This window comes from Acanthisitta chloris, unplaced genomic scaffold, assembly GCF_000695815.1.
Source record: "Acanthisitta chloris isolate BGI_N310 unplaced genomic scaffold, ASM69581v1 scaffold10641, whole genome shotgun sequence".
Classification (NCBI taxonomy): Eukaryota; Metazoa; Chordata; class Aves; order Passeriformes; family Acanthisittidae; genus Acanthisitta; species Acanthisitta chloris.
This window is the reverse complement of record NW_008654351.1, coordinates 19,694-36,772: the sequence shown is the minus strand read 5'-3', so window position 1 is coordinate 36,772 and position 17,079 is coordinate 19,694. Positions and strand designations below refer to the sequence as shown.

General features: G+C 38.6%; 1 protein-coding gene across 1 annotated transcript in view; it reads right to left on the bottom strand.

Moving 5' to 3' along the window:
* Positions 1–14,463, bottom strand: part of SLC25A13 (solute carrier family 25 (aspartate/glutamate carrier), member 13) — a 76,128-nt gene extending 61,665 nt beyond the window's left edge. Inside the window, exons 1-3 of the mRNA XM_009083472.1 lie at positions 14,414–14,463; positions 9,651–9,793; positions 2,855–2,970 (exon numbers count right to left, since the gene is read on the bottom strand). Of these exons, the coding sequence (XP_009081720.1) occupies positions 2,855–2,970; positions 9,651–9,760 (226 nt within the window). The 5' untranslated portion in view covers positions 9,761–9,793; positions 14,414–14,463. The remainder of the gene's footprint in view (positions 1–2,854; positions 2,971–9,650; positions 9,794–14,413) is intronic.
* Positions 14,464–17,079: the final 2,616 nt, after the last annotated feature.

Here is a 17,079-nt window from a genome sequence, read left to right as displayed (position 1 = left end):
AGCTTTAACTCCTTGCAAACTGTCAAAGCTTTGACACTTCAGCAGCAGGTAAATCTATGACATGATGCAACAGCCCAGGTATAGTCTCAATCAGCCACTGGCCACTAATTTACTAGTGGCCACTTAATTCACCTCAAAAAGCAATAAACTAGAAATCCTTCCCTCACGCTCCACTCCACATACCCACACTGCTTGCAGATCAGCCCTCATAAATAGATACCAGCTCTGCCAAAGAACTAGGTACAGCTCACTTGCAACTTGAAAGAAGTGAAACATTTAAAATTGTAGAGATGTCAACGTATGGCCAAAATGCAAATGTATTTCCAATCCAGAAGCTAAAGTAATAGCACAGCAATTTTCAAGAAAACTAAGTGCAAAGTATTAAATACTGGAACTTCTTTACCCATAACATTTCTCTGAAATCCACTGCCTGGATGCAGCAGTCGGTGTAAAAGCTCATTGACATAAAGTCCATTATTAATTCGTTTTACAAAGGTGCCAAGCTAAGTGCACCTGTGGAAGAACAAGATTTGGATGATTTGCTTTGTAGAAAATGTGAAGTTCACAGCTGGGGAGCCCTATATTCTGTTTGGTATGAGCTAAAATATTTATACCATTATTTCAGTGTACAGAAAAACAATGACTGCACAGATAAGCCATGCTGTTTCTTTACAACAATAAAATGAGATACAGACTTAAAATGAGATCCTTGAGATACTACACTTAGCAGTACACTGAAAACCGATCCTTTCCCTATTCTTCTGTTCCTTTCACACTGTAATTCCACAGTATACAAAACCCCTATTTAAGTCTCCTAACCCTGATAAGGACTTGATCCCACTCTCATTCAACTGAGTGGAAAAAGATCTCATAATTAACCTCAAAGACGCATGACTGAGGCACTGAGTAGCAAAGCTATAGGATAGTATTTTAATAATTTATTTAGGAAAATATTAGGGTTTTTTTCATATTAAGGAGAAATAAAACTGCCTTTTGTTTCCCCTCATGATAGAAAATAAGAAACTAGCTTTGTCTAAAGGTCAACCATTGCTGCTGAGAAAGCACAACACTGACACAGCTCTCACATCCTCCCAGCTCCAGGCATTTTCTGGGGTGGTAGCCACAAGGTACTATACAGAAGTTACAAATACATTTATGGTTTCAAAGGGGGAGATGAAGCAATTAAAAGAAAGCTATCTGAGGTTCTGCCAATGCTGGCATGTCTCCTCTTCCAAATACCTTAAATACAGCCTGGCATCGGCTTTTCTCTCATCACTAGAAGGACTTCAATGGACTTCAAATGCCAAACAAATCCTTTGACTCACTGTGTCAAACCCCAAGGGGAGCATTTGACAGCAGGAAAAATATGAACAAGAATGCCAAGAGTTAAAAAGTTAAGTCGGATTGATTCAGCATTCAGATCAAACAACTGCAGTTCTTCCTAGATTATTAATGAGTGCTCCAAGCAACCGGAGGCTCTGACGCAGACAAGAACCTGCACATCACAGACATTCCAGGATCCCTGGTTTGCCTTCACTGGAACTAAACCTTAGCAAACTATGTGCTCCCTACTGTTTTGAAAGCATGCCATCTTTCATTGCCCCTCTGTCCATATACATGCACAAGACTGTTAGGCACAAAATATTTCCTTCATCAAGGTTATAATCTGCAGAAATTTTTCCTGAAATTCTTACAAATCTTTTAGCATCTGTAGTAACTTTTAAAATATTGCACACAAAAAGCACATCTTTCACAACCTCAACAGACAACCAAAAATAATGAAAAACCAAAATAGAGACAGGAAGAGACAGCGAGTCTTCTCACCAGTCGCAGCTTCAAATAGAGATTTTTGGAGATGGTAGAAGGAATACAATGATGCTTCAAGCAATGGTAACAATCTTGTTAGTTCAAATGAAAAGGGAAGAGCTTTTTCAACTGAACATAAAACATGTGTGGGGAATACTAGCAAAAGACAATGGATGTGTGAACCATACATTTCAGAAAGACAGAGTCAATGCTATCCAATTTTCCTTATACTTAAAACTGTTTAACAACTGATTAATAAAACTTGATATACAGAGATAACCATGCCCAAATGTAGAATAGAAATAGCAATTGTATACAGTACAAGTACTCAGAAAAAAAAATCCCCCATACGTTTTGAAGTACAAGCTCAATATCTGAAGTCATTCTGAACTGCTGATTTCTGAATCCTTCTTCCAGACAGAATGGCAGGAGGCAGATAGTTCTGCACATATAAAAAGCTGTTTCTAGGGTACCTAGAAATAAACAGTCCCTTTCATCAAGTTTTACACTAGCCTGAGTATTTTCATGTTATCAGTGCAAACACCACACTTCTTTTTTTTTTTTTGGGGGGGGGGGGAGTGGGAGGGTAGGCAGGGGACATGTAATAATTTATTATTGTAAAATCTCACAGAACAAAGTTTTGAGCCTTAAAAATCAACCAGCTTGAAATATGGCCAATTAAAACAAAAAATAATTCAGGGAAATTTCAGACCAAACATTCACTCAAGTCTTCTGGCAACTTTCTCGTGGTTTTACAATAATTTCCTATAGTCACCTTACACTGCTGTTCTGAAGAGCTGCACAAACGCGTTGGGGAAGAGAAAAAGAGAAGTGACCAGTTCTCCAGAGAAAACTGTGATGTCCACCATGACCTTGATTTCATACTGTGCACACATAAATGCTTAACAAAATTCAGACAGAAAGCTGCTTGGCACTAGCGTAGTTCCACTATCAATCACTGTGTCTCCTACAGTAACAGAAGGTGAAATAGAGTTTGGCATAGGTAAGGATTTTTACATGAAGCATGTACATTTAAGAATAGTCTTACCAAAAGTAACTTCTCCTTTGCCAGTCTTGTCAAACAGCTGAAAGGCTACTATGTATAATGCATCTGGAGCACACAGGACTGATTCAAATGCCACAAACTCTTGAAAGGATATCAACCTAAGGGATGAAGGAAAAAGCTATGAAACCACTTGCTTACAGAAAACTGAAATACAATATAACACATATTATGCAAAAGAAATAAGACCACAACCAAAATGTGTACAAAGTGTTATCCATAGGGATTAAAATTTATCCTAAAATGCCCTATCCCCAATGTTGCCTGTACTGCTAAATGGAAATGTCTGTTGAACAAGAAAGTATTCCTCTCAGCAAGTCACAACAGAACATAAAATAAGCAAAACACTCAGCGTGGCTACTCACCTCAGCTTTAACGTCTAACTGAACTGCCCTCTGGGGGAGCCTACCTCCCTCGCTGGCAAGACAGAGCCAATAAAGACATGAGTATCTTCCCTCAAGACTCAGTACTTAGGGCTTTTGGAAAGCAAATCCATAAAAGACCTACATGCTGCCACTCACTTCAGGAGAAACTGATCAGAATGTGTTACCTGTTTGCTAGCAACTTAGTCATCCATCACAGCCCTCCAGTCCTGCATGTTGAGTCACAAATTTCAAACAACAGTCGGCATGTTCTTCCTCAGCCCAAGAGCAGTTTATTCAAAATCATCATTACAGCCAGGTTCTCAATAGGTGAGCACAGTAGCTGAGCACAGATAAAAGCAGAGCTGCCCTTCCTTAAGTTAGTTCATAAGTAGAAATACATAATTAGGCAACTTGGCACTGTTTCCAGCAGTAGATTTGATACAGCAAAGACCTTGAGAGGTTCTAACTTCTCTGGGTCATATCCAAGAGTTCAAATGGAGACCAAACTCCTATTCTTAAAGAGGCAAAGGCCAACCATTCTTCTGTTTTGCTACTTCTTTAATGTCTAGGTTGTACAGTTTAAAATCATCTTCAAATGTGTGGCTGCAGGGCCTGCTGGCAGTCTGGGAGACTTAAGATTGCCCTTTCTCAGGCTGTTTTATGTCAGTGCAGCAAGCATGTAACTTTAATGGGTTCACATGGCAGCAGCAGGGGAACAAAGATTTGTTTCTGAGAAGCACAAAACTCAGTCTAACCAATGTCAAGAAACACACACAAAACCAATTTTATATTTTTTTATTAAAAAATAACTGCATCCTTAGGACTTTGACTCAAAATGACACTGCAGACAGCTCAGTGAAAACCTCTACTCGATATGCAATAACAGTGAAGAATATAAGTGTTTCAACAAGTTGGAAAAGACATTTGTTCTGTCCAGTTATGATGACCCATGACTATACAGCAATTTTCAGTCACCCTGTCTTAAGGGAATTAATCTCAAGTCACACAGAAGTGTGCTTGCTGCACATCAGCAGCCAAACATCCACAGGGTAACCGAAGCTGACTTCCATGAAGAACATAAAAATACCAGAAGATGAACCACATTTTTAAAAGAGCACATTTTTAAAAGAGCAAGGCAAAGAGAAGGCCTAAAAGCTGTACTACATAACCTCCCTCAATATATATGAACTAAATAGTTCAGATTTTCTATATGAACTAACTAAAATAAAACATATGTAGAATATGAAACAGTCTAACAAATAATTAACCCTGGGAACTTGCTACCATAAGTAATTACGGAGTGTGAGAAGTAAATAAAAGGAAACCTCCTCAGGTATCCTTAAGATTAAGCTCACAAATGATGATGGCAGCAAACATATAAGCATGCCCTAAGCTTTACTGGCACAGAAGCCAATGACTTGCTACATATGCACCTTAGCACTGGGGCAAGCCACCGGGTCGTTTATGTTAAACTCTCTGGGAGCTCTCAATAGTCCCCACTGTTAGACACAGAATTCACAGATACTTTTTAAAAGGAAGAAGACTTCCACCTCTTGTAAGTCAAAAGAAAATTTTTTTAAAGCAACATTTCCTTCAATTTTAAACCAATATACCACAACCTACTCAGTAACAGTAAATACGCATAAATGCAAAACTATGTGAGTTACAGGTTATAAAAGGTCATTATTATCCATTATTATTGGTTACATACCTGACTACTTCCACGACAGTAAACAGATACAAAGCACCGAGTCTTGCCCCGAAGATTATAAAGCACACACGCACAAAGAACAAAACAGACAGCAGGTGACAAGACTCTAGAGTAGGATCGTTTAGATTTATAAATGTAAAGTATCTGCCAACACCATTTCGGTAAAGCTGCTTTTTGTATGAAACAACAACTAGCACATGTCCTTACAAACAGATCCCAATACAGTGATGAAAGCACAGAAAAGAAATACAGCACCTATCCCAGCAGAATCCCAGCACCATGCTAAGAACATATTCTATGTTAGTAGGCCTGGATTTGACTAAAACTCCATGTATTAACACTGCTACAAGGTTTTACACTGGTAGAAGCGTTCTTTTTCAGCACTTGGAAGCAATAATCCCCTAATAAGTCACAGATAGATGCTTAAAATAATGCTATATCCATTTTTTAAAACAATTATTCATAGTACTAGGAAGATTAAAAGTGTACAAATTGTGTGGTTCTAGCCAGACTGTTAAAGAAGAGACATTAATATCTGCTGTGCCAGCTGAATTCAAATTAACCCAATTTTTACATGTTAATTAAACCAGCTATTTTCTTCTTATTGTATTTTTGCTCCCTAAGTAGACTAGCCTGCTAGTGATTCCCAACAGATCTATTCTAACAACGACGTATTCATTTACTTCTATTATGACCATACAATACAGTAACTGAGCAGTAATTTTTCACAGTCAATTACACGTGTGATTCTTAATGCTTAAAGATGCTGAAATAATGTGTACTACATAGCCATATGCTCACTTTTCTATACTGCACAAGGGGAGTTGCCTGGGTAACACATTTTCTCTCCGGTTTAGCATCACCCTTTTGGGTTTAGGATAACCCTTCACTGAATATCATTAGGTGTCATTAAACAGCACATATTAACATGGACTTCAATATACTACTTAAGAGTTATTTTATCTACCTAAACAAGTGCTCATTTATGTTACAAAAGCAGAGAAAAGCCTCGTGATTTTAACAACACAAAGAGAGGGAGCTGAAATGTTTACGAAATTTCACTTCAACTCTGAAGATATCCTACCCAACTAGTCAAAGTCTTCCTCTACCTTCACATCCTCATTCTCAGTGCCAATACTGCACAATTTATTCAGGAAGGCTCAAATCTTGATATTTTAAAAGCATCCACACACAAGAGCTGCAGTCCAAACATGACAACTGGGTATGGTGTAGCAAAACCACGATTTACTACTCTCTCCTTTCTTCCATGCTGCTTCTTTTGATGCTCACATCCATGGTACACCACATAGACACGATGCATTCCCACCAAAGTCTGTATCTAGCCATGAAAAGAAAAAGCCACTACTCCCCTGTAATAATACATCCAAATGCAATGATGAAGAGGTTTCTTCAGAAATCAATGCACATGTTTTTACTGTATCAGCAATTTAAACATGGTAACATAATGGGACACGAATTGAAGCTAGATCTACTATTTTACACTGCAAGCTAGGTAAACTAAGTACAGTGTAAATTGGTGCATTAGAGGATAAATTTATATCCAATAATAATGGAAAATGCCAGCATTTCCAAGTGTTATTTTTGAATACTTTGTCCTTTCTAAAAATAAAGTATACTGTATTTCTCAGTAAAGTGTTAGTTACTACGGTCCAAACAGAGACGTGCAGTAAATACTTATTTTGTTAGACAGATGTTTAAAAGTACACAAAAAAACCCTGAAAAACAATGTTATAGTCAGTAGGCAGGATTGAAAATGCTTGGCCTGCTGCTGATAGGCCTTAAGAAAGTCACTATTTTGGGGAAATTTCTGATATAGCTGAAGTCAAAGGAAACGTGTCTTTTTTTTGTACTAAGATCAGGAATGAGAGGCTTAAGGCCAGAAACCAGTCAAGGCTCTTCAGTTTGTTTCATACACATGACTGCCATGCAATATAACACTTTTTAAAAAAATCTGTGTTATTACCAATCAACTACTTTGAAAGGTTTCTCTGGCCACAGGCAAGAAAAGCATATCCTTTTCTTAGGGGAAACCTTAAAAACACATCTCTGTAAGAGAGCAGCAGCAAAGCCTACCACCAAATAAACCTCTGCCCTGACTTAAGATGGAGGCAAAACTTGCTCCCATGGCAACAGATATTCACTGAATGACAGAGTATACCTTAAGAGGCCTAGTACCTCTGTCACAACAACAGCAGCTCCTGTAGACACCTTCAAATCCTTAGTCTACGGCAATGCAGAACTTGTGCTAGAGCTACGTGAGATTTTGTCAACAGTAACCACTGTGAGATTGTACATAAGAGCTACTGTTTTTTCCTCTTCACACTCAGAACTTCTTCAGCTCTAGGCTAAGCAACGCTTTGCCCATTTACAAGCTCTGCTCATGAGTCAGAAGCTCTTGTGCTGTCTTTCACCCATGTGATTTACCCATTTTAGGATTTCACACTGATTACACTTGGTACCTATACCTAACTTCTCATCAAAGTCAGAAGGAGTTTCAAAACCATTCTAAAGAGTCTGAGGAACAACCCTGGTGATACTGGGCTCAGATTTTTTTAGTGAAGAGTGGTCATGCTCACTATTCAAGAACAGCTGCTTTTTCAGTGCAAAACAGGGATACAAGACAGCGGATAAATGCTTCCAGAAACATCCAAACAGTATTTTCAGAACTGCACTACTTTAAGCCACTAACACTGTAACAAAATTAACTTGCAAGATATCTTCTATTGCAAGATATCTATCTCTTGCAAAGATATCTTCTATTTTATACTAGAGGTAAAGCTAAAGTATTGGACAGACTCTCATGACCTCCAACACGTGTAAGTTTCTAAACACTGACAAGCCTATTAAAAACGAACACTAACAAAAGCAGTTTTGTGCTTCGCTTTAAAACTAGGAGTTCTGGGCAGCCAAGTTGGAAAGGATTCAATAGCAGAAGACCAATAGGTCCTGTTGGCATCTCTAGGAGATTTCATGCCAGGAACCAAAAAGTGACTGACCCTTGCCTCAGACAATCACTCTGCAAATTACTTTACACACCACGAGAACAAGGTACGAATGCCTGGCCACATGGTGAAAAATGCTGCAGTGCCAGGTTAGAGAGAGAGTGATGGATGCTAATCACTTTCTGAACTTGCTCCATTATTTGGCATATAACAGCTAAACAAGAAGACAGTCTGAATACCAGAAAAGACTCTCCAAAGACTTGTTAGGAGCATGCAGTCCCCTGTCACTGCAGTGTGGATTACAGAAAAAATCCTTACCCATGGCAGAAAGCAGCAATTAGAAGCCTCAATACTACACCGCAAAACTCCTACAGGATCTCGCCAAGTTATGAAATCCCAACTTGTCAACAAGTTCACATAGGCTACGGTTTTACATTTTGTTCTTCCTGACACCAGCTTCTGTTTGTGAGGGAGATCCAAATCACAAGGTATGGATTATGCTCTCAATCTTCTTATTACAAAATGGATTTGAAGCCATGTAATTTGGAAAATGCAGTTTTTGCAGGCATCAAACCAAGGGAAGAAATCTGAGAAATCTTTAATGTTTTCAGTCAAACACTATCTGAAACCACGGCTTTTCTCGATGCCATCAATGTTACCAACATAATGTTTCACAGAATCCTTTTACCAGGGGTAACAATCATCACATTAACTCATCTGCAAGGTTTAAGGTGCCCAGCTGCCAGGATCACGAGGCTGGCTGAGTGGAAAAGAGCACAGAAACTTCTGCAAAAAGTTCTCCGTTATGCCTGCATCTGTTCCCTAGGAAGCCTGCATTCTCTAGTCATGCTTTATTTATCTCACATTTTACTCTCTGCAACCACTGATATGAGTCATGCCTGAAGTTTTCTGGTTTCTAAAAATGCCACAACAACACACTTTAAGTCCTTAGCTAATTATTCTAAAGTTTCTCTAAACATACTTTAAAGGGAGGGTTCAAAAAATGCATTCATATGGGTGAAGAGACAGCTTGCCTGGGCAAGAACCAAAAGCAAAAGCTAGGATTTCATTAAAGCAGGGGGAGGAAGATGGAGGGGTAGCTAATCTTGCCTATTGGCAAAGTCAGCCTTTTAAATGCAAACCATGTGCAACCAGCTTCACTGCTGTCTTCCCAAGATTGTAGAGCGGCTCCCTAAATACCTTAGGTGCTCCTCCTCCCTCTTGAGGGAAACAAATAGTGGCAAAAAACCTCTAAGAGTGCTATGGCAAAACAAAGCAGTGGCACTTTTTTCTAGGATCTCTTCCTACACCATCTAAACTTATTTTGGATTGCTATTTGAATGTGTTTTTGACAGATACATAAAGTAAACAGAGACAGAAAGACTCATGGAAGGAAGAAAAGCAGGAGTTAGGGGAGCCAGCCAACAAACATGAAAGGTTCAATGAATTAAAAATACATAGCAGACAGAATATGGTTTGTGCCGCTAAATGGTACGTGCAGCTGAAAACATTGTTTCTCCTCTTTCCACTTAAAAGATACTGTACTCCTTTATGTATCTGCAGACAAAAAAGAAAAAGCAAAAACCAAAACAAAACCCCACCACTCTTCAGGGATCAGGCTATTTTGGAAGAATGGTTTTGTATTTTTTAAATGAACAACAGAAAAAGAAAACACCAACCAACTACAAAAAAAAACCCAACAACCACCACCACCACAAAAAATAAAAACCAAACACACTTACCCATCTTTTGTCTGATCCACCACACCTGCAAGGAGCTGTACAGTGCTTGCATTAGGCAAACCATCTCCAATTATCTTCAGGTACCGTGTGACAAAGTCATTAGGAGACATGAAGAATTCTCCATTCTTCTCCACACTTGCATACTGTTAAATGAATACAGTATTTAGTGCCTCAAATACATCCTTCTCCAGGCATTTATTACCACCACCCACAGTTCCAATCAAGAGCAGGCCTGTGCTTCAGCATTGACAGTTCTGCTCCAAAGAACCTACAGCCTAGACTCAAACAGGAAAGAGTAAGTGGAGAGTACTCAGGCAGTGGGGAGTACTCAGGCAGCTGAAGGCTTGGCTTCCCAGGCAGAAGAGTGGCAGATACATGATGTTTTGTTTATCATGTCAACAATTTCTCCAGGCTAGTCTAGAAATGCTCCAGTACCAAATGTTTTTTTGAAGGAAAACAAGTAGCACATGCACGTTTGCAAGCATGCATGTGGCATCTATAGCCCCACTGAAACTCTGACAGCAATGGGATACATCTTATTTATGGGAAATGACTCCTTTGTGTAGCCATTGTACTTTGTACAGGATGAGAAGGCAGGTTTACATCCACGAAATGACACTGCAGTGGTAGTGGAACAAATGATCCCACAAGAGTGTCCACCTGGGGGTGCTGTTTTGGAGGAACTCCACTGCTTCACCTCCAGCCACAGCTCTCCCTAAGGAAAAGATAACCTACAGATATTCTTCATTGGTTGAACTGCTGAAAGGAGGCCAAAGAACAGCACTTGCAGAAAAATGTAACAGAAAGCAAGAACTTGTGACAGTTCAGCACATTGCAGGAACAAAAAAAGAAAAAAAAGGTCTGACACTTTACCAAAACACCACTGGCATGAATTCTCCCACTTTCTGCCCCAGTTACTGGCATACTACTCCAGATAGCTATCGACAGACCCAAGCATATTTGGTCCCAAGGGAAGCCTCCAGTAACATGTTACATATCAAAGAAAAAGGAGTATTAAAATATTTTTAAGATAATAGGTAAATAAATTAAATTGCCTTTGTTATCACCCATACCCTGATTCCTAGGTCATCCCTCAAAGTTTAAAGCCCTCATTTTCTGCAGAAGGCTACAAATTTGAAATCAACCCTAAAAATGCTTTTTAAGAAAACAAAAAGGATAAGGGCAATAATTAAGAGGAAAAGAAATCCCAGACAACATCTGCAGAACCGTGTGTTAGCTATAAGGTAAACAGGTCTGTCTTGGGATAACAGATGTGCACTGAGAACAGGAAAAACTGTTAATTTATCTTTTTTTAAGGCAAGGTAGGATGATAAACCATTGCTGCAGCTCCCCACAGAGCATTAACCACACTAAAATAATAAATAAATTAGATACTTATTGCTATTTTCTCATATCCTTCAAATATACATTTTTTTTTTCACATTACTGTGGCTCTGCTAAGGGACAAAAACTGCCAGTTTTCATTTCATCCTGGTGCCTGCAGCGTACCGTTATACCTGCTGTAGGCATAGAACTCTCAGAGGGATGCCAAAGTGTAACAGTAAGTAGATTATTTTCTTCTAGTGCTATATAAATACCATTTTCAGGTACAGCAATATCTTCAAGGAACAAGGCTTCAGAGAAGCAAGCCCAAACAAAACATAACTTGCTTTGGCATCTATATATCGGTTAGCTCTTATGGATTCCTGTTTCAATAGACAGTGCTTGCAACACAAGCTTTCCAGTTGCTACACTGCAAGGGATTTTGAATTGTATACTTTTATAAGAACTAACAGATCAATTGATCTCAATGTAATCATTTGCAGAGAGACAGAATCTTACAGAATCCCAGCCCCAGAAACTTTTAACACAGCTGCTATTGAGAAACAAATCAAATAAGTCAGACAGCCTATGCTTCTATATTTCATTTTTTTCATCCAGGCTAACCCCCTGCTAGGGCACTCAATAACAGAAAACAGCACAAGGTTTCACTGTCCCCCTGTTTCTTGTCATTGTGATTTACTCAAGTATATTTGAAATCCAATCACGTACTCTATACTACATATAGAAAATGACCTTGAAAAATGTCAGCTTGATCACTTTGACTAAAATCTAATCTCTTAGGGGTTATGGTAGAAGACTTAGAAAAAGTAGAGGTACTCTTGGAAATTATCATAACAAAAAGAGAAAAACAATTCCATTGGTTTGGGAGGAGAAACATTTTTAAAAATGGTTCTTTACAATTGTATTTTTCCTCACTTTAGTAATTATACCCACAGAGAATTTGATATTATACAATAGTACTTAATGGCTTTTTGGTAACTTATTTACATACATTTTAGATAGTCAAGTAATAACAAGTTCAACCCCATTTTAAGTAAGATTTGTGCACATTTTATTGGGGGTTTGACATATTAAATATGCTAAAGTTGACTGCAATCAACTGTATTTAAACTGATAGCTTCATGTTTATTCTACACTGTGGGTACCATTCCTACGGGGCAATCATATTTTTTAATTCTTAATTGAAGTAGAGAGAATGGTTGTCAAGTTATTTTGTTAAGTGAAGAATCTGCAGAAGCAACTGTATTGGCCTCACCGCTTAAAATCATCTGAAGGAGCTTAATTAACACTCTGGCCATCCCTGATCTGTAAAGCACAAAACAGCATACCACATTCACTCATCCTTTTTCCTTCTCAGGACTAAGTGGCACACTGAACAAAACACTCAGCTCATGTTTCATTACTCCACTTTACTGGGACCCCTTCTTTCCATTGAAAAGGGAAGCAGAAAAGGAAGAAAAAGAAGCTGGAGGTGACATTTAATGTGCTCAACTACAACCCATTCAATCTACCAACAGAAAGCTGAGGGAGCTACAGTCTTCAGAAATACAAGAGAGGTGAATACCCACAGACAGGTAGGAAACAATTTTCACACTATTCTCGGCAAACTAACCAACCAACCTCCCCCACCTCCAACTGAGCATCACCTCACACTGCAGATGGGACCAGGCTTCTCTCTACTGTGTTTATTCCCTTCCTCAATGTTACCATCTTCTCAGGTCAGTGGTTTACTCCCTGTCTGCCTTTTCTGCTGCCCTGCTCCTACTTGTCCAGAATTTACCTCTTTAAATCACCTAACTCATTCTTTTTCAAGAGAATTCTTTTTTGCTCTCCTGACAGATAGAAGTTCCAGAACTTAATAAGTTAAATCCCGGCTTTCTCAACTGAAAATCTGATTTCAGAGCTATAAATACTGACAGTATATGATAAAATTATAAATACTGGCAATATATATTGTGACACCTACACATATTGTTAATAATAGCTCACAAGGGACAATGGAAAACATGCCAAGAAGTACATGGAGAGTGGGGCACAATGCTGGAGAGAGCGAAGGTGGAGGGAGGAACTTGAAAAGGTATGAGCTCTCTTAGGCACTCAACACCTTCATAAAAATAATTCAGATACAACAGCTTTCTGCAGCACTGTGGCATCTACCTCATATATATTCATCAGTCCCACCAGTTTCTGTACTCTGTTTTTCATACCAGAATATCACACTAATACAGAAACAGCACTAATAAATCTTAGGAAGATTAGGAATTGTTATTTAAATTTAGGAAATGTGTCAAAGAAATCAAATTTCACAGGACCATAGAATGATTTGGGTTGGAAGTGACCTTAAAGATCATCTAGTTCCAAACCCCTTGACATGGGCCCATACATCTTCCACAAGACCTAGTTACTCAAAGCCCTATCCAACCTGGCCTTGAACACTTCTAGGAATGAGGCATCCACAACTTCTCTAGGTAACCTGCTCCAAGGTCTCACCACCCTCACAGCAAGAATTTCCTCCTTGCACTTAATGCAAACCTACCCTCTGTCAGTTTAAAGCCATTTCCCCTTGTCCTGTCACTACATGCCTCTGTGAAATGTGCCCCTCCAGATTACTTGTAGGCTCTCTTCAGGTGCTAAAAGGTTGCAATAAGATCTCCTCAGAGCCTTCTCTTCTGCAGGCTGAACAATCCCAACTCTCAGTCTGTCTTCATAGGAGAGGTACTCCAGCCCTGTGAACATCTCTGTGACCCTCCTCTGGACTTGCTCCAACAGGTCCATGTACTCCTTATGCTGAGGGCCCCAGAGCTGGATGCAGTACTCCAGGTAGGGTCCCACAAGAACAGAGTAGAGTTGGAGAATCCCCTCCCAATTTCCAGCAAATCACTAAAGCACACTTCTCTCAAATACACAAGCAAGTGCATGAGTCATTTCTTTACTTGCACACTTCTACAGCAGGTCAACACAGAAGGAATTTTAGTTAAATAATAAATACGGCCACCACTTCACAAGGTGATCTTCCCAATCCTTCTACCAATATAGAAGCAGAGATAACCCTCGAGGAAGAAAGTAAGCAAGGACACAAGAAGAAAGTTTACCAAATGGTCTAACAGCAAGGTATGTACACGAACATTTTACCATGTGTAGGAACAATATTGAAACTCCCACCACTTTCTCTGAACAATGTGGGTTTTTTCTAAGATAGCAATACTTCTTCTGAGTCAATACAATAATCACTCAGAAATGTATCTGACTTCTTGGAGAGCATTGTTCAATCCTGATAATGGTATTTAAGTCTAACATGGTAATAATACAGTGAATGATTAATGGTTGGAAAAAACTATCAAGAGTTGTATGCTGCAATAATGGAGCAAAAGATATGAAAAATTTAAGCAGAAAGAGTAAAATATTTACTTTACACGTACCTTCAAAAATATTGTTTTCAACTCAGCTGGATCAGCTCTCTTGGTTAGAGCCACCTACAAGTAAATACAATTACATTAATATGCATAATTTATACAAAAGATGTCAAAGTGTCATTTAAAAAGAAGAACTCAAACAACAGAACAAGTGATGAAAATAAATGTTCACCTTCGATAAATTAGGTACTGCTTTAGCTGGCCATGCTGTTTTACTCATTTCACACTTAAAGCTATTCAGCATTTTTGTTCTAACTGCTTTCCTTATGCAACCCTGAAATTCTTAAACAAGCACACATTAACAAGTCATAAAGACACTCAAGAATCAAATCTTTCCAACATACCTCTCTGCTGGGATTCAGCATTATACCATCTTTACCATACAGATTTTTACACTTCCAGCACCTTTCACCTAAGGATTTCAGAGTACCATACACAAACCACAACTGATAAATGGTAAGAACAAAATAATCAGACTTACAAACTTGTCCAAGAAAGCAGCGCCATAAAAGACTGAATTCCAGTGTAATTATTTGGTTTATTAATTCCAACATTTTAAACTTACAGTGTAGGTCTTTTTGATGAGATAAATTCAGAAAGAAGAGTATCTAGATTTTTCTGCAGATAGACAAGTAGCCAGTTCCATCTAAAATTTAAGTTACATTTACCACCACAAACTCAAAGTAATTAGATTTACTTTTTTTCCCCCCAAAAAACACTGAATCAACCCACTGTGGAGTAAGTCCATTTGTATTACCCTGGTTGGACACATCATGCCATCCATTTGCTGCTTTTGGCATCCCCCTCAGACTGTGCCTGTTAGAGAGTTTCCCTTTCCTTCTCCAGGATATTTTGGTAAAATCTTGCTTGCCAACATAATAACCACCATCTGATAAATCAATTCAGAAGATCAATCTATTTCTAAGAAAACATAAATTTGTAAGCAAACCTGGATTTTTTAAAAAAATCCAGAGAAAACATCTCTGTAATGGGGAATAAACAGCCAACGGGCAAGACAAAAAAATTTACCCTTATCTAAGAATTAAACATCAGAAACGTTATCAATAAAACACTACCTATTTTTTTGACTCTTAAGAGCAATGGTAGACTGTAAAGGCAAACGTGACCACAAGTGCATTTCTAGTAGCAGACTACTAGAACACTGCAGAAAATGGTAGCAGTCTGTGTCAGTCTGTACAACAGCATCATATCCTCACATGAACACTTAACGAAGAATCTTTAGTAAGTTTTTCCTCGCCCTAAATGGGTCATTTACAAACTAAAAAGACAACCAAAAAAACCCACAAACAAACAACAAGCAAACAAAACAAAACAAAACCAGAGTATTTTAAGGTAAGTGTATGATTAAGGTTTGTTATAAAATTTTAGATGTTTTTTTTAAAGGGGGAAAAACCACTTTCAGTTATGCTAAGACTCTACTGGCAAAGTCCACAGCTGGAGTCCCAATTCCGTCTTTGCACAGAAATCTGTGACAGCAGTTGCAAAAAATCAAAGTGTAATTGTGAAGCTGAGAATATAAAAATGTGTATTTTCTAAACTGCAAGCTGTCCTAAATGTAATCACTGTAAGCAGAGATTTAATTTAACCCAAATTTTTAATTTGTAAAAATCTGATAATCCAGAGCAATTGGGAACTTTGTGGAAAGAAAAGCCAACATTTCAATACTGCTTCAATCCAGAATCTTTCCACTATATAGGCAAACAAAAGACATTTCAAACACCTATTGCCATTAACTATAAATCATTATCACACTTCATCTGCCTTAAAGTTTAAATTTTATACCGTTGCAGAAATCTAAGTCTAAAGAAATCAAGGATGAAAAGAAAAGGAAAAGGTACATACTGATGGGTAAGCTTATGCTCACTTTCCTTTGGTTTCACTGACATTTACCATCTTGAGGAACTTGGGAGACATGCTAACAGCTCAGCTGCCACTTTTCAGTCCTCTTTTGATTACAGGGAAATTTGGCTGATGTGTTACGTTTCTTCAAACCATATACTGGAAGGCTGAAGTTGGTTCAGTCACTGAATGCATGGAACACTGCAAACTGGCAGCCCAAGCAGTGGCTGCAGACCATGGTTTTCCTCCATTTCTCACACTCTAATTCCACATTCTTCTAATTCCCAGGAAACAGGAGTGGAAAAGGATGGTTAACACCATGTTAATTGGTGCGTCCATGTGTCATCCACCAATCTCCATTCTGAAAGGTGTATCTAACCCAAATTAAGGAACCATGTTACATTAGAGCTTCAGGATGATGATGCTAGTGCAGCCATACCAGTGCTAAGAGAAGTATTAAATTCATCCATACCCAGCTGCGGGCAAGGCTGAAGCTGCACACACAGACACAAAAACAGATCCTGATGATAGGTATTGCTAGCAGATTCCCACTCCGGAAAAGGTCACAATATCACTTTCAATACCATTCTGTAAATTGTTCCCAGTTATGTCAGCAGTTGAAGGCAGGCTAAGTAACCTGACGCCAACAAGACTGCAAGCTGACAGGTAGCATACCTGATGAAAAGTGGCCCACTTACAAAAGTTGCCTCTCCTTCAGTCAACTCAGGTGATATGTACTGAATCTCATATAGCTGTGCTTTGGTGATGTGTTTTCTTACTGGTAAGACTTCTCCATTTTACTTTGTCTTACC